The 19695-nt window shown below is 36.0% G+C and overlaps 1 protein-coding gene across 1 annotated transcript in view; it reads right to left on the minus strand.

Annotated features, from left to right (window-relative positions):
• mtor (mechanistic target of rapamycin kinase) overlaps positions 1–19695 on the minus strand; it is a 185774-nt gene that overhangs the window by 47911 nt on the left and 118168 nt on the right. Inside the window, exons 33-38 of the mRNA XM_073818557.1 lie at positions 16964–17041; positions 16273–16380; positions 14378–14503; positions 11308–11439; positions 9298–9413; positions 6030–6147 (exon numbers count right to left, since the gene is read on the minus strand). Coding sequence (XP_073674658.1) covers positions 6030–6147; positions 9298–9413; positions 11308–11439; positions 14378–14503; positions 16273–16380; positions 16964–17041 — 678 coding nt within the window. The remainder of the gene's footprint in view (positions 1–6029; positions 6148–9297; positions 9414–11307; positions 11440–14377; positions 14504–16272; positions 16381–16963; positions 17042–19695) is intronic.

The raw sequence follows: 19695 nt of genomic DNA on the forward strand, positions 1-19695 counted from the left end.
CCATTACAAATCTAAAGATGAAAAGGAATTTCATCAACCTCAAAACACAAATCAAGTCAACACAGGAATTGCTTTAGAAAAACAACTTTTGTAAAAGCCCAATGTAGTGCCACTTACAGTACTGATTAATCACACTGTGACACTGGAAAGGACCGACCTTGGGGCTCCGAGGAGTCTATAGGATCAGTCCCTAACCCCAGTGTTGTATCGCACTGCTGACATTAGCCAGCGACACCTTCCCCAACATCAAAGGAATGCCATGGGGATGGGTGGCCATGTAAGAAAACACAGGCCACAAGACGACTGAACATACAAAACATCTTTCAAAAAGGACTTATCTCCACTTAATTCAAAATTAACTTGCATATCCCCAGGGCATTTTTTTTATATTATATACTTGTTTGTATATTGTTTTAGTAGCATACACTGTTTTATAGCTAGTGCTCTTTGGCAAAGAAGAATAGAGAAAAAAACTGAAAAATCGAAAAGTTGATTAAGCCACTTAAGCACTGCCAGTCAGACTGGATGAGTATTTACAGGCCTAGGAGCAGAGCAGGGTAGTAACTGATTACATGTTATCTGGATTACGTAATCAGATTCCAAAAATTAAGTACTTGTAATCAGAGTAAGTTACATTTTAAAATACTCGTAATCAGACTAGTTACTTTTTTAATGGATGACATAATAACATTTTATTCACACAATAGCAACAGATCATTCATAATTCATTAACTCTCCCTAATTTCTCTTTTCATCTTTTAAATTTTCCTTTCTGAAATAGTCTACCACTTATATACACAGAAAGTCCAGTTTTGTGGACATTTACACATAGAATTTTCATTAATCAGTTTTTTTCATATAAACCTTATTAACCAAATATATCTACTTTAAGCAGGGCTTAAAAACGGGGAAAAAAATCCATTCGGTTCACTCAGAGCAGAATCGATATTATAATGTTTCTGTTCTTGCGTTCCTCATTAAACAATACGTTCCGAAAACAGTTTCCTAGAAAAAATACCGGTTAATAAACGTTATTTTATTACACGGCGCGATAGATAGATAGATAGATAGATAGATAGATAGATAGATAGATAGATAGATAGTGTGTGCCTTTTAATAACATGTTTGGCTTTATGTTTACAAATGATTAAACCAAATTCCTAGTTCGTGTCATTTGAACTTCTTGTCTTTAAAACCGAAAGTAAACGAGTTCACCTGGAAACTCGTTACAAATGCGCTAATAATTTTTAAAAAACAATTTTCTTGTTTGATAGTACTATAGCGAAATAAGCCCCTTCAAGACCATCCGCTTAACATCCTGACCACACGGCTTAATCTGCGATAAAAACTTGTTGACTTATTCCTTACCTAATATGCGTAATAGGCTATTTACACTCAAACAAAACAGAACTCAGAGTTATGATTTTACATTTAATGCATAAAAGTAAAAGAAAACGTAATGCACTGTAACATTATAAAACAACAACAGATTTTATTTTTTTTTTTACATTTAACACAACAGATCAACAACTTAAATTATAATATACCAAATAGGCTACTGGAAAAACTGGATGGGCTTCAGCAAAATATTTGATAAAAAAAGGTCAATATATAGCCTACTTAAACTACAAGTTTTAATTAAGCTACAATAACTTAAACCTAAATATACCTTTGCACAGCCAGGTGCTAACCTTAAGCTCGTCGCATCAGAAAGGGCTCTGCTTATGACGTCTGCTTGGCGGGCATTTCAAGTTGTATGCGTCACCGTCGCATTTGTGCACACCATTTGAATTCATGTTTTTGGTCTGCCAAATTGATATAATAAAGAGAAAGATAAAAATAACGTTATTAACCGGTTAATTTGGAATTTCTGTTTCCGTTTCTGTTCAGAACGATTAAAATTGATTTTGTTTTCGTTTTTGTTCCTGTTCAATGTCATTTGTTTTCGTTTTTCGTTTTTGTTCCTAGAACCAGTTCAGAGCCCTGACTTTAAGTACCCCTGAGATTTTAAAATAAAAATTAAAAAACTGCCTCTGCACATTCTGCAGAACCAGCCTTAATGGTTGTTAAGCGCGGTTGTCCGGAGATGGTCCTCAGGGAGATTTCGCTGCATTTGTTGAGTGGGTGCTGGTGTCCAGCAGAGCTTCATCGACCACGGAGGTTGAGCCCCACTCCAGCCCACCACTACCCCGACACGCGGAGCATGAGCCCAGCTCCTCCGGCTCTGCCCTGGTCAGTCATCGTCCCACCGTTGACTCAGAACTCTACTCCTCCGGCGGTGCCTCGTCGCTCCACCACCACCTGCTCCGCCTCCATCGGTCGGCCCCCTGGAGTCGTCAGCCCCTCCTCCACCATGGCTCCTCCCTTCAACGGCTCCACCATGGGTCTCCATCATGGCTGCGGACTGGGTCTCACCTGGCTTCTCCTGCTCCGGATCCCTCCTGTCTCCTCCTTGGCTCCTCCCCCCGTCATCACCTCCCTGGACTGTTTTGTTTTCCCCTTGGTTCCTCCCACCATCGTCACCACCCTGGACTGTCTTTGTCATTAGCACTTCCTTTATAAGTTGCTCTGTGTTCTCAGTTCCCTGTCGGTCTTTGATGTTGTTATACATTGCTGGATGTTCCTGAGTGTTCCTGTTTCCCTATCTGTATCTCATTCTGTGGATTTATTAAAGACATTGCATTTTACATCGTCGTAATGTCCTTTAATGCACGTAACCGTAACACAACGACTGCGGCAATTTTAACATTTGAAAGGATACTATAGCAAAGTTATCTGCTACAAAATACAGATACTTGGTTCACTAGAACGCGACAATATTATAATTCAATTTTTTATGACAAAATATTTGTCCTTTAATCACACAAAGCAAAACAATGCAGTTGCATTTTAAAATATTTTAACTAACTCAGGGCTGTAACTAATTTTGTTAATCAAGTAATTTACTGATTATTTTGCCATTTGAGTAGTGAGATATTTTTTTTGTAATACATATAGACCCAAGTGAAAAACAGGCTTTAGTATGACTATATTTATATATAAACTAACGACGAGGCAATAATAATTAGTTCAAATAAAGTATCAAATTCAAGTAATTACACAGTTTTATTAAACAACAGTGTGTAAATACATAATGTAATATGCCTACACAAAATCTGAACATAAGCGTACATTATGTATTATATTACAAATCCCTGCAGATGGCGCCAAAGACCTGTTGATTTTTCACTTTACAGCAAAATTCAAGGACGTTTAAATCCATTTAATTTTAATATCTGGTCACATGCAAACTCAAAGTGAGGGTTTAAACTTTTATTTTGAAATCGTGATGTACAACAATTTGCATATTTGGAAATAGGTTGATGTATTCTCCTGTGTTGGCATAGGTTTATAAATTATTTACATTACAAATCTAGTGAGATAACGCACACTTTGGTCCCAAATGAACGTTAATCAACCCAAACTCACAGCATATGACGAGGAAGAGTTTGTTGATTGAGTTGCTGAGATGGAGACATGCTGCACGCTTGTAAATGATGCAACACAAAGTGCGTCATTCTTTATTTGCGTTCCCAAATCTATGTGATTGGAAACCCAAACAAACAGAACATGCAATAAAACACTGAACAATACAATGAAAGCACTATCAAAGGTTTTACTACAAACTCAACTTCATACCGACATCGTGAGACCAATTTCACCTCAAGGAGTATCATCACGTTTAATATCGTTAGATCTCGTGCAACGTGCTGCATTGTTAATTTTGCGCATAAGGATTGTTTTATTGAAAAAAATAATTAACATTAATTTTATATATACTGCCTTCTAAAAATTCATGTACAGCACCTATACCAACGTTGTCTTTACACTTTACACTAAGGTCATCCTCCCTGAGTTAATCAGGATACATGTGACAATTTGTCATGAACTTCATGAATGCCAAGAAAGGTCAGAGAAGGATACTTAAGTTATAGAGTTGATCTTCCTGAAGACTGGGTGTCTAACACCCCATAATGTTTATGAAATTCACAAAACTTCCACAGAGGTAAGCTAGGAAGAGTATGTCTCACTTAGATGTAGGAAGAGCCTCTCACTTTCGCCTGTCATCTTTCACTTTTGCCATAACTACATTTAGTTTACAGTCTTTTTAAATTTAATATTTTCTATGTAAAACAATGTTTTAAATAACACATTTCTTGCCAATACTGGTATATCGTGACAACACAATTCTGACCCCCCCTTTTAACAATAGGGAGAAACATTTCATACTAATAATAATGTAAAACAGTGGCTAGCTCCTGAGCAGGGATAGCAGTGCCAAATATGTAAAGAGTGTAAGGACAGCTAGATGCTTAGCAACAGACACCAAATCAGAAATTGAACTGTGTGTACCACATACTGTGGTGACACTTTTCTTAACATTTCTTCAGCTGAATTATCAATGTAGATTTTAATATGATTAAAATATGACAGAATTTACTTGACGTTTCATATCTTTTTTTAATGTTTTAAAGGTTTCCTAAAATTCCTAAAAGTTCTAACTTCCAATTGTAATAGAGATCTGTATTTCAGTGTGGTCTCAAACTGTATTATTTAACATTTGAAGCATTTATGCATCATGGTGATTTAAGCTAGGGTTGTTCCGATTCCGATACTAGTATCGGAAATGCCGCCGATACCACAAAAAAATCTAGCATCGGAATCGGCGAGTACTTGAACCCACGTACCGATCCGATACCATTTTCTTAAGATATAAGTTATTCCCGCTAGCAAATCGGAAGCCAGTTCTTCTTCGCGGCTCAGAATGCAAACAGTGTTTCCACTGTACAAGCAACCACTGTTTAGAGCAGCGAAGAAGAAATACAAATGTGCTAGCAGTTTGTCCGCTGTTTGGCAGTATCTCAGACTGGACCAACCAGCCAGTAAAACGGCGGTATGTCTCATATGTAGGGCTTTATGATTTCCGCGATGCGGAAAACACGGACGGAATCGCGGAATCCAGTCAAAATGGAATTTACAGTTTAACGCGGAACGTCACGGAATTTGTCAAAGTTTGATGCGTTAATCAAAGGTAGTTCATTACACTTAAATCAAATCGTGATATGAACTAATATTAAGCCGAAAACCGACTGTTTAAATATGAAATAATGCGTGGTTCTGTGTTAATGAATTGTACAGGCGCGTGGTTTGTTTACTCCTTGTACTGAAGCGCGCGGGACACTTGCGGTAATATTAAAGGGCTCCAGACTGTGACCATTTTTTCTGCCAGTGTTACTAATTTTCGTGAGCGGTCACACTGGCGTGACCACCGCGTTGTTCAACTCATAAGCTCTGCCATTTCTGTTTCAGATAAGAAACATAAAATGGCACGCGAAACGAAAGTGAAACTAACACGACACATTTGAGCTGCTCAGCGCTGACCGCTTGGACTGCAATGCAAACAAACTTGCACAAACCCCGAACAGCTTTATTCGGGAGCCAACGTTGATTTTGCAACACTGTTACTGCTGCGAGATCCAGTGAGGAGCATTTGAAAATGCCGCACAATGAATAAGGTTGCTGCGAGATCTAGTGAGAATCTTTCAAATTCTGGCCAAAATTCTCTGTTATAAACAGGGCTGATGTACCTAAGAAAACCAGATTAGTAATACTAACTATATAAAAAAATATTACTGTCAAATGTATGTCATATAATAAAAATACTCTAGTTCACTGTATATATCACTGTATGTTTGTTTTATTAAGGAATAAGTCTGAAGCACACCATAAAATAATTTATTAGTATTATCTACAGCTGTATATACGATTACACACCCAGGTATCGGATTAGTACTCGGTATCGGCCGATACCCCGAGCCCAGGTATTGGAATCGGTATCGCGAAGGAAAAAGGGGTATCGGAACATCTCTAATTTAAGCATCTAATGAGGATCAATGAGAAAGAGATTTTTGGGGTGACAGTTTATACATGCTGTTACAGGTTTAATGAGATTCATCCACATACATTTAAAGTTTGTGTGGTTAACGTACCTTGTACCAGTTGCGATCATGCTCTGTTGAGTGACTGTAATACTGTAACACTTTAGGGATGGTACTCTCATTGATACCCTGAAGGCTGAGCTGCCACTCCCCCAGCTTTAGAAAACACCTGTACAGAAGAGAAATATGAAAAATTTGGAAAATGTCTTGTGTTTCCAGGTACCACTACACAAATAGTCTTGTCTAAACAACCAACAGAGCAGGGACAAAAACTCACTAAAGGTCCATGGCTTTTTTCCAATTATTCTGCACTTATTCAGCACCATATTAATTTAACCTGCACTTTACAAATAGCCTATGGTGTTTTAATAGAGATGTATATATATTAAATGTTACTTATATTAAACATTGGGGAACATTTTATTTTTTATAAAATATGTTTTTGTAGCTTTTTCATGTTTAGTTTTTTATTTCCTAATTTATTATTACTTACTATTTATTTTAAAAACCATTTAACCATAGTAATGAGGAACATGGTTTTAATTCTTGTGACCAATATCTTACTAATCCTAGTCAGCTAAACTCTGGATTCAAAGCAAGAACTTATTTCTCTTTAAATGTTTAGTTCTAATTAATTTTAATTGAAGTAAAATTTTAACTCAATAAAAGCCTGAAAGATAAATATCAATGTCCTACATAAATTAGGTGTTTACTATTTACAAATATTAATGTTCTTAAATGGATAGTTCACCTACAAATGAAAATCAAGGGTAACCAAAAATCAAGGGTAAACAAATACGTTTGGTAACATTCTACAAAATATATTTTGTGTCCCACAGAAGAAAGTAAGTCAAAACAGTTTTGGAATGACATAAGGGTGAGAAAATTTTGATTTATTAGCAACACATTTCCTGCATTCTAGCACAAAATCAGTGCTTTACTGTGTGCATTTCTGTGTGACAAAAATGCATTATTAAGTTTGTTGCATTTGAATTCAGTAATATCTATCATTATTTGTTTCTGTCCTCTTTCATGCATTCATTTATTTACTCCAATTGAAGGCCCTATAACGCAGCAAAACTTTCACAGGGGAACTCGTTGTGTCGGATGGGCTGGATTTGTCCAGGGCCAAATTTTAACCCCAGTCCAACCCTGCATAGATCTCATCAGCCTGAACAACTTTCTTGCTAAAAGTCAGTGCTCCGCCCAACAGGTAGTCGGCTATTGTGGATTGTTTGAAAAATGCATGCACTAGTATTAGATATACTTGTCCTAGGGTTTTCATGTGAATGCCAGCAAAATCAGTCAATATAATCTTAAGACACCGAAGATGCTAAATTGTGAAAATATTTCTGATTTCTATTCATATGGATAAGAAATATTTTTAGCCTAATCCTTTTTTTTGCTCCTATCAAAATGACAAATAAATACATAGAATCAGTTGATATGTACTGTACTAGCAATACAATTTTATACAATTATTTCACAAATGCTTATAGATCATTATAATAATTTTAACGTTCTTATAGACCATTAAAAGTTTTATATACCCTTCCTATTCTGTGTCTGTATTACACTCTTGATGTTCTAGAGTAACGCTTTCATTGCTGTAACACTAACAAGCAGACTACCAGACAGGGTAAAATGAATGTGTCTGTTTTTCCTGAAGCCCCCAGGGTGCAGGTGCCACCAGGGCTTGTGCCTGTCATCGCTGCTTGCAGCTATATATAGATAGATAGATAGACAGATCATTGTGACCATATTTGTCAGGCTCCACTGTACAAATTGTGTAAAAAGCCACAGTTGTACGTGAAAATGCAAATTTTCAGTACATCTGTACATTTAGTACATAAAACTTAATTGCTCTTTGCCATGTCCAAGATGACCTCATTCCATTTCAGTGATCTCATGGATCAGTTAAACAAATCACATTTGTCTTCATTGTCCAAGTTCCAGTAAATGTCCTGAATAATAATTTAAGTACAACAATCTCTGGCCTCAGAGAACAACTGGGCCTGGAAGAGTCAGGGAGCCAAGGTAAGAAGCTGTTTCAACGGAAACTAAATGGAAATTGGTCAAGAAGAGGGAACAGAAACCGTAAAGCCTTGGAAGAGAACACTGTGTGCAGTGTTAACAGAGTTAACAACACACTGTCAAAGATGATGCTATAGAAAATCATAAAACATGTCATATTGGCTGTGGCCAAGCAGTTGGTTCATATGCGTTAGAAACATTAAGCCATGGTGCTTGTGGAGTAGCAAAATCTGACTTATTTTATCTGACCACTGGAAAACGAAATCTAAAAAGAATTTTAGACATGCAACACAATAAATATAACAAAACATTCTACAATAAATAGAACAAGATGACCAGCAAACATATTTTCAACTAAGAATACTGAGGACCACCTGCTCCACACATTTTATATGTCTCCTCTATCTAACATAGTTTAGTTTATTAAACTCTCTCTGAACAAGCTGATAATCCAAATCAGATTTGTTTATTGTGACATTCAATTTACATTCATGCTACAACAATTTCCAGTAGGTGGCACTATGTCTTTTAACTGAATATTCACATGTAGATGTGTTTAAACCAGATGTATTGAAGCTCTTATTAAACATCTGAAGTTTGTGCCAAATAGGACCTTGTATTGCATGTTTCAGTTTCAACAACTTCATACAGCAATAATCATTTAATTTAAACAGTTTTGTGTGTGTGAGTGATCTTCTTAATGTGATTGCCAGGAATGAGCTGGCCGTGACACTTTGCAATTTAGATTAGCAAAGGCCTAAAGATTAGATTGAACAAATATGGTATGGATCAGATTAATCTCTAGAAATAGTCTGATCCAAGTTAGTTAAACAAGTTAGTTAAACACTAAAGTTAGCTTAGTGTTAACATGCTACTTTTCTGTGCATGTTTTTTCCCCAAACCAGTCAGGTGTAAATTCCGCCACATAGCTGATTTCATTAATTTAACTCAATCATTCAGTCATACTGCTAAGAAAAGTTTAGTGTTCAGAAACATCAGATTGTGAGAAACAGTAATGCTATCTATCAGAATGTACTACAAATGCTTAAGGTTAGGGTTAGGGTTTAGTATTTGTGTATGGAATCAGTACTGTGATCGACTCTGACCAATTAAATCTTCAGATTTGTATGTGTAGCTGGGTTTGCACTTAAATGGTTTGAGAAAATATCATGCTTTTTCTGCTGTTTCACACAATAAGCATAGAAGCATTTAAATTGTTGCTTCTAATTAAAGTCAACTAAGTGGGTGGGTTGTATGTGGGTGTATGGTTGTGAGCTCTACTGACCGTGCCATTAGTTTGTGCAGCTCAAGTTTGTGCTGCTGGTCTTCAGCTGCAATAGCATGTTGTGCTTGCTGTTGCATCCCCTGCACAAAGTGCTGCATATGCTGGAATGCATCGATCTGAGAGAGATGCAGACATAACAAATAACTAAATGTATCATGTAACTAATTATTAATTAGTAGCAGAAGAAATTTTAATACACAAAGACAGTATCCTTTTTATACAGACCATTTCCCTGGAACAATGGCGATGGCTCTTGCCAGTTGCCAGTCATGAGTATTACTATAACACCCGATTTTCTAGAGACTTCATTAAACTGATCACTGCATTATGCAGATACTTCCCCTCAGTAGCACAAATTCAGTATCAACATTTAGAGCAGGTAATCCCAAATTACAATTTAGTTGATTGTGTTTCTATTAACTTTAGTAATTGTATGTATTGTTTTTACATCTCTTTACAGCTCCATGTGTGTATGCCAGTAATTTTAACACAACAATGTGCTGTGGACTGGGAACAGCTTTTTGGTTTGGTCTATGATTTTCAGTGCCTTGTACTTAGCCGGTACTTATGTAATCTTTTGCAGACATAACACTCCAGTAAGAAGCTGCACTATGGGACATTGATGTGATGTTATTATATAGCACTCTCCTTAAAGGGATAGTTCACCCAAAAATGAAATAAAAAATCATTAGCTATGTTTTTATCCAGCTATTTTTATGCACATTTTGGGATATTGCAAACAAAACAGTAAATTTAAACACCAAAATGCACCTAAATTCTAAAAATGTGCATAAAAAGCTATAAACAGTATCTGGTCCCCTTCAACTTTTTGTATTATTATTATTTTTTTTTGTACTATGGAAGTCAATAGGGACCAGCAAATGTTTGGTTATCAACATCCTTCAAAATAAACTTGCAACATGAGAGTAAATAAACAATGACAAAATTTTTATTTTTGGGTGAAGCTTAACTTAACATCACTTAATTCCCAAAACAGCGTGGCAATCTTTTTAGGATCTTTGAAAATCTTGCTAATCAGGACCCCAACAAGTAAATAATGTAATTTCAAACACAAGTTAACAAGAGGGAAAGGATGACCTGCTGCTATTTCCTACATTTGTAATGTTTATGTGGAACTATTTAAGTTTAGTTAAATTTAAGGAAAAGGTGACCACTCCTTACAGTGCAATATTACAAAGAGGTAAGGCTGGGAGGCTGGAAAGGGGAAGTCAAGCGACCTTTTTACTCGTCTTGTTACATCATCATAGACAGTAGATTTTTTTTTTTTTTTTGACAAGCTACGGACGGCTCATGGAATGTTGTTGGCAGGACAGGAATTTCCCCAAACCAATTACAGTCATGTAAAATTAAGCTAAATGGAACACGTAAGTTGTACTTGATTTTGTCTTAACCCCTATCACATATCGACTTATGTAACATGAAACAAGTATTTGACGTCTTGCATAATATGAAAAATATTAACAATCACAGCATTCCAAAAAGTGGTAAATTGAGCTGCCCCATCTCATTTAATCGACATTGTATAATTGTTTGATCTTACAATGCTCACAGGGTGCAGGGGCTCTGGTGGTCATTACACATTATGCAACATGGAGCCTGCGGACCTAATTCTGACAAAATATTTTTTATGCAAGCAAATGTAAACTTTGTAATGATGTAATTTTCTGGTGACTCCAAACTGTATGTCATTGCAATTATGGTTCAGGCGATTAGCTCAAAACATCCTGGCTGTATAATTGAGTGCCCATGAGGCAAGATTGGAGCTTGCAAGCCATATATTTCCAGGACTGTATGTGTCAGATCAGCAACTGCTATTAAGATGAACGGGAATGCTAATAGATGGCTTCCTCCAGATCTTGCAGACCTCTTTAGTATTTGTACGTTCAAGCAGAAAGAATCTGTACTTGACTGTACATGACTGGAAATACTTCCCAGGGGTATTGTGAAGAGAATCACTTGTTTTCAAGAGCACTTGAGTTGAGTGTTTACCTTACGAGTGCTCTTCCACATGTACTTCATATAAGCATAGGTGACATGAGGGTGGGCAGTGGGTAGGGGATGGTCGAGCTGTTTGGAGGGATCCACACCCAGCAGGAGAACGAGGGTCTTATGGGCTAGTGCCTGAGGAATACACAAAAAATCTTAGTTAAAATCATAGTTTATCAGAAATGTGCTACTACCATCTGCCAATCAGACAAAAAGCACGCAAGTACAAAATTAAAAAGTGTCATATATATACTGTGAATATATATATAAAATTATTAGAACACGTATTTTCATCAGCTAAAAATGGTTTTAAGTCAGTTATTTCTATCTTTTGGTGTATTGTGTCAATAGGAAATATCAGTTTATATCTCCACCAATTCATTTTGCCATTGATTATAATAATCCAGTAAGATTTTTGTTTGCACAAGGAGTGCTCCACACAAAGATCTGATCTCATCATCATTCAGTCTGTCTGGAATGACATGAAGAAACAGAACAAACTGAGACAGACTAAATCTAGAAGAAAACCATCAAAACACTTAATTACCAACTTAAAACCATCAAAACACTTAATTAATGTCTCAAATCAAGTCATTCTTACATTACACAACACTAGCAAACACGTTCACCAAACAAACACACTTTCACTCATAACATAACTTTAAAAACACTAACAGGTACCATTATACAATGTTTTGTTTTGTAAAATTTCTTTAGGTACATTGAGTTTTGCCGTTGTTTTTATCTGAGTGAGAAAAGAATTTATGTAATTTTATTGTGCCAAAGCAGTGATAAATGATCCACAGTTTAGCCCATCGAATGCTGTTGTGCTTACCGTGTGAAGAGTTTTGAAAAAGTGACCGAAGTATTGTGAAATATGTCCTAGCTCAGCATTTAAAAAGAAAAAAGTAATTCAGTGCAAATATTTAATTATCTAAATGTCACATTATGTCAGATTTACCCAAATAATTTAAGCTGCTTGTCTAAAGATCACAGTCATTGATCTTTAATGCCTGACCCCGAGACCTGAAGCTCTTCGGGTTACAAAGAGGCATCTGTTAGAAACCAAGCATTGACCCCACCAAGGGCTTTTTGTCCACAAGAACAGTGCTTTTATTATTTGTTTCATCCCCTAATCCATTGCTTTCTCTCAGTTATGCAATAACTACACCATTATTTAGACCAAAAAAAAAAAAAAAAGTAGTTTTCTTCCCTGTAATTATTTTATAGAAGATTTCATCTGTATTGCTGCATCTATGTACTGTTTGGCAACCATTCTGCTAAATGTTGCTAAACAATAATGTTGCTATTGTTTGATGAAAGAATAATTTGTTATCAACATGCTACTACAAATGTTTAACCCTGTAATTGTCACCGTCACCTACAGTTTACTTCACCATATTACAAATAAATCCTAATCTAATCATGAAAAACTATATATCGTTGGGAAGATCCAAGACTCCTAAACAGATATTTAACCACTGTTTTGTGTTACAAATTATGTAGGAAAAGTAAATTTATGACAAGAGTGCACCTCAAAAATCTACATCATATCAGCGGTTCAGAACTTTTTCACAAAAATACTTTCTTCATTGCCTTTTCCCTATGATGCTTTAGAAATAATAAGAAATTATATATCACTTGAAAACTTAAAATCTCAAAATTCATCCTTTGAAAGCCATTTTAAAATCAGACATTTTATTATCATGGAAACTGTACATGAAAGTCATATTACAAAATGTTTTTGTTCATGAATTATAAAAATGTAACTTTGGATTTTCACGTCTATGTTCAAAATAAGGAGTGACAGTTAAAGGGTTAATAATATAATATGTTATCAGGATTTAAACAAAACCATCTAAATAACAGATGATTTTAATGCTACAATCCTAAGAAGAACAAAGTAAAGTTCATTGTTTAGTTACTGGCTTGATTTATGGACACGGATAAACAGCAACAAACAAACTGGCGACAAAGAATGTCTGACTGTGCATTCAGATGGTTGAAAATAAACAGCCACTTTCCTAACATTCCTATTTTTGGTCAAATGATTCTATTCTGTCTATAACACAGCCGTGTTTAGGTCGAAGAGGTGATGATGAAGAAGCAGGTGATGATCTGTGTAGGCAGTTTTAAACTCATGTATTAATTTCTATTACATAATAAAGAGGAGGGAGTAAAAAAAAAAAAGAGCCGTTGTGGTAGCTTGTTTTCAATAGAAGCTGTTTTTTGAGTTCTGAAATGTACACTGATTTTATCGTACAATGACCTCTTAAATATAAAATGACCAGGAGAATTTTGATTTCTCACTCAATTCTCCCTTAAAATTGTTGTGTTGTGTTTTATAAAATCTTGCTGGGTCTATGTAGCTCTACACTGTGCCTAACAACACCCCTTAGCAGTTCTAAATCACTGTAAACCAAGGCTTCTAGAGGCTTATTGCTTTTAATTTTTCCTTGTTTATGAATGTTTCTCTGTTCTAAACATCGGAATTCTGGAATATATTTAAAACTTCCACAAGAGTTTTTCCTTTTGTGAAATGATGCAGTCTCTGTCAATGATATTTTATGTGTTACATAATGAGATCAGTGTTAAAGGGAAAGCTCACCCCAAAAATTCTGTCATTACTTACCCTCATGTCATTCTAAAAGCATAAGATCTTTGTTTATCTTCGGAACACAAAGTAAGATTTTTTTTAATGAAACCTACAGGTTTCTGACCCTGCATTGAAAGGGACACAACTGACACGTTCAAGGGTCAGCATATTGTTAAAATAGTCAATGTGGCATCAGTGGTTCAACCGTAATTTTATGAAGCTACACCTTAAAATTACAGTTGAATCACCAATGTCACATGGACTGTTATAATGGTGTCCTTACTACCTTTCTGAGCCTTGTCAGTTGTTTTGCTGTCTGTGCAAGGTCAAAAAGCTCCTGGATTTAATAAAAAATATCTTAATTTCTGTTCCGAAGTCCTACGGGTTTGAAACAACATGAGGATGAGTAATTAATGACAAAATTTTAGTTTTTGTGTGAATTACGCTTGCAATTGTAGATAACAGTGTTGCTCTTACTAGTCTTCCACTTTTTCCACAGAGGCTAGCGTACTTCAACCACGTCCTCATGTCCTCATGTGGACTAATGACCAGGGAGCGCACCATCAAGATCCTCTGCCAGTCCTCCACAATTCGCTGGCAACCCTAAAGAAAAAGAAAGTCACATTTTTAGCATGTACTTTTGTAAACTATGCTCAGTTCTGGATAGTAACTGATTACACATCATCCAGATGTTATGTAATCAGATTCCAAAAATAAATACTTGCAATTACATTATATTACACTCATAATCAGATTACAGTTACTTTATGGATTACAAGATTACATATTAACACAATGGTTCAAATTTTTTTGGGCTTCTTAATTTGGGGACAAAGTAGGGCTGCACGATTAATCGCATGATATTGTGATATCACTGACAAGCTACGCCAAATTGATTTGGCGTGGCTTGTCAGTGATTTACGGCTCTGTGTATTAATTGCCGCTCCAGCTGAAAGCACGTGATGGAGATTTTCTACTAATCAAAGTACCGGCTTCATTGACTAAGCGCGCCTCACAATATCATGCGATTAGGACAAAGCACCTTTCAGTCATTTAGACCATGTGTAAGAAGAATAATTACACAAGTTACTAAACACTGGAGATAAAATGCAGATATCATTATCATCATATCTGTTGAGTTAGGTAAAAAACAATCTAGAAGCAGGGTTGGGGGAGTAACAAAATAAATGTAATGTTGTTATGTATTAAGAATACAAAATTTGACTAACTGTATTTCATTATAGTTACATTTTAAATGGGTGGCAATTGATTATTTTAATAAATTTATAATTTATGCTCAATATGTTATTAATGCATACTGTATTTTGTAATCTGTAGTAAAATACATTTAAAACATAACTTTCTCAACCCTGTCTAGAAGTAATTCAAAATTAAAATATATTACCTAAAATTAGTCATCTATAAATTATGTCACAAATTAAAATTTTTGCTGTGTAATTTATAATCAGTAACAGACTACAATTTGCAACCTACACTGCAGTGATTACACTGAAGCTCTGGTTGGATACACTAGACTGTATGGAGTTTTTTTTACACAAATGACAAGAAACTGAGCAGCTGACAGCTCTAAAGAATGGTGTATTTGCCATTAATTTGAGAAAATGTGTCAACAAAAAATAAAGATCTTCTACAGCGTCTATAGCTATTACAGTTTCAAAGGCAGACTATTAGCATTTGGCAAAAGTATGAGCTAGTGTTAAGGTTATAAAGGGGCCAGTGCTTGGCCAGAATAAACTGCCTCCACACATAACAGGGTTGCATAAACCTGAAAGTGGATATGGATGAAAAGCTGAGAGTACATTAACCCCCTCTATCACAACAGAACACAATTTTCTGAAAAAAGAGTCTGAAAACTTTTTGTACCTAAGTCGACCAGTTCACTGCTGACTAACATTTCCTTGTCAACAATATATCAGTTTTGCACTCTCACACCTTCCTTTATTAACGGAAAAGTCTGCAGGTTGGCAGCATAAGTTCTCACTGTTAAATGTTTGTTTCTCCCCAGTGGCACTAGCTGAGCATATAAAAGAAACGCAAGCCAACACACTACGTCAAGGCACCCTGCTGAGCTGTGTCAAGCCAACCACAAAATGTTTTCACATATAACTTCAACCAGGTCAAGACAGGATTATTGATGAAGGAACACAACAGCAACAGATGGAAGTTATTGGTCTGGATCAGTCTGATGAATCCTTTCTTTATGAAACTTTAAAATTAAAATGAATGTATCACTACTGACTCACTGTTTATATGACAACATGTAGTGACACAGTTAAAAGTATACATGTGCAAAATTATTTGTTATAAATTATATTTTAACTTAGATTTTATAGACATGATTTTATAGTTACCTGCAGCCTCTCCCACCACGTTTCCCTTATGATGTCCCTCCTCTCAGGAACCAGTTTATACTGGATCACCTCCTCTAACTCAGACAGCATCTGACAAGACACCATGGCCTAAGAGAGAGAGGGAAGGATAAAAAGAATGAAAAAGATGCTATCTTAATTACATTAATAAAAGCCAAGACTTCCTTTATATGCACTCTTTAAACATTTAAATCATGTTAAATTAAAACACAGTGCAACCGAGGAAAGAAAAAAAATCAAAGATTAGATTCATTAAGTTTCATTTTCTCAGTGTCAGAGTATGTGTGTCTGTGTATGTGCACCTTATTTAGGCTGGAATAAGGTAACACATTACAAACACATGGGTTTGGTCTTATTATGTAATAGTTTCTCTTGAAATGGTCTCGTCTTGACCTCACATGCTGAACTGCAATTACTCAATGAACAATAAAAAGAAACGCTATACAATACTTGTGCCAAATGATTATTTGAAGTGTGGTGTTGCTGAAATTCTGTGCCCTTTGCACTGAATGTGCTATTAGGGGGTGGAGTTGGGAGTCAGGCCTCACAACGAACATCATAGCGGGCCCCGTCCACCCCTGGGGCCTATTTACTCTGTCCCCCTATTACCAATGCCCCTGATTATTTGACTCGGGCCAATCTTCTATATTGAGACTGAGGAATATGCTCTTACCCCATATGCTCTACTGTAACTCTCTCCAGCCATGGCAGTGAGCTCAGCATCCAGTAGATCTCTGGCTTTGTCAATGCACTGAAATCACATTAACACACATTATGCCACAGTGTTGCTGAATGATTGATTCAGCTTGCAATTATTTTTCAGTAAACATATATTGATAAAATGTACCAGGTCTGTTCTAATTCAAAGGAGCTTATAGCAAATTTATAGCAATAAAGCCAAAAACCAGAAAGAATCTAAGAAAACAAAGTCTGACAAACAATAGGAAAAAAAATCGATGTTTTTACCACTAAATTACATTCAAAAGCATGCTTTCATTCTCCTGCTTTCTCTCTCGCATATACATGGTTACACACACATACAGATTTCTTTAACTGAAGGCAAGACTGCAACGTAGACCTTAACACCTAGCAAAGACCACAGGTACCCATCAATAATATAGACTTCTACAGCAAACTTTCCCGCCACGATTTCAGCCTGCCAGTCAGACTACAACCCCTATTCTCAATTTCCGCCAGTGTATTGAATATTATTATAATAAATTGTAATTATAAATTGTATAAAATATTTTTTTACACCATTCATTTACAAAAACATACTTATGTGGTAAATTAAAATTTCAATCACAATGTGCCCCTACTATGCTCTTACCAAGTCAAAAGAGAACTTTAGAGGAGAACATTACCTTTGGTACACAAGCTAACATGTTATTAAAAAATTTTTAAAAGCCACTCAAAAAAATTCAAAAGCCCGTTCTAAAGTATAGTATCATTGGAGATTCAAGTCTGTTGACTTTGCAGTACATGCAGATAATATTTGGAAAGATACATGGCAGTTATATCCCCCATTTTTCTACAAGAAATATTGATGCTTACACACCAAAAAAATCACTGACTGTAGCTACATAAAAAAATGAAGTTGTAGCGGTGGCGGGCGCTAAGAAAATTCCAATTGGTAGATTTAAGGAAATAATATTTACTATAGAAAAAAATAAACAAAATTTTCTATTTGTTTTGATGGTTCGGGCGCCAGACAAACTTAGTCTTGTCAAAATATAATTTTTTCCCTACCCAGAATAGCTCTTTCAGTCACCGGTTACACAAATAATAAAAAAAAAAATTATATATATATATATATATATATATATATATATATATATATAGAGAGAGAGAGAGAGAGAGAGAGAGAGAGAGAGAGAGAGAGAGACAAAGTAGTAACAAGAGAAAACAAAAGAAACAAGAAAACATTAAATAGAGAATTCGTAAGTCACATTTTTTTTAGATCACTTTACATATGATTATACATGATTAGTTTATATTTGTAGAAAGTACAAATAAACAAAAAAGCTACGTGCTTCCTGAAAGTGCATGCAAAAAATTTTCTTCCTAGGTGTAGTTCTGCTGGTGTCATTCCAATGGATTCCTAGATGGCTGAATTGACTGCAAAAAGTAGTTCAGGTAAGCAGTGATCCCATTTTTTATGGCTGTCTTCTACGTAAGCAGCAATCATGCACTTCAGTGTACGATTCACTCGTTCTGTCATATTTGTTTGCGGATGGTAGGGGTGACAGTTTTTTAGGGTTTACGATTTTCTCCTTTGAGTGTTTGACATTTGATGCATTTTTTGACGTGCTTCTTTATATCTGCCCACATCCCAGGCCAAAAAGCAACGTCATGCAGGATTTGAATGGTAATGTTGGAGATAATAGCGTTGACTAGTCTTCAGCTGCGTCATGTGGTACAATTTATCTTCAACTACCTCATACTGGACTAGTCTTCAGCTGCGTCATATGGTATGACTACCTCATACTGATTCTTTAGTTGATCATAATTTTCTGCCAATGTTTGGAATATCTTTACAATTGCAGGATCCTTGTGTTTTTCCTCCCATACAGCAGCAGCAGTGATTGGAAGATCCTCTGTGCGACTGGCATAGACACAGCAACTGGGCTGGGCATTAATCCGTATGAGATCAGGGGCCTCATTTATAAAGACTTGCGTAGAAACCATCCTTGATTTTATCTAAGAACTTTTCTGATTTGATCGTAAGAGCGATTCAGAGAAAACGAACGTACCACGAAATCCATGCGTACGCCAGTCATTCGGTTATAAATCACAAATGATCGTGGAATTGTGTGCAGCTGAATGTTCCGCCGTCGAAACGCTCCTGCTTAATTAATTAACATATAAAATTAGCTCATTCCTAAAGCAAAAACTCTGTGACAATGGCAAGTAAAAAGGAGCGCAAGAAATCAAATTATAGTGAGGCTGAACTATCTGCAATACCAGGCATTACCACAAGGAAACGGTCGTACGCCAAGCTGGAATCTGACGTGGAGATAAGTACTTTTCCACGTCAAAGACGGTTTTTATAAATCTGTACTTTGACGTGGATTTGATCGTACGAACACTCTAAGATCAAATCAGTGCGTAAGAAAGTTTTATAAATGAGGCCCCAGGTGCTACATTGAGTCTTCCTTTACGATATTCAATTACAAAATCAAACTTATGCAATCGAAGAACCCATCTAATTAGACGGCTGGTGGTTTTTGTAGAACTCATCACCCACTGCAGGGCTGAGTGATCCGTCACAACAGTGAACAACTTGGGTTCTAGGTAATGCTGCCACCTTTCTAGAGCCCATACAACATCAAAGCATTACTTGCGGAGTAATTTGACTCGGCTTTGTTCAAGGTTCAGCTAGTGTAGGCAATCACCTGCTCTAAG

This window comes from Garra rufa, chromosome 15 (genome assembly GCF_049309525.1).
Source record: "Garra rufa chromosome 15, GarRuf1.0, whole genome shotgun sequence".
NCBI lineage: Eukaryota > Metazoa > Chordata > Actinopteri > Cypriniformes > Cyprinidae > Garra > Garra rufa.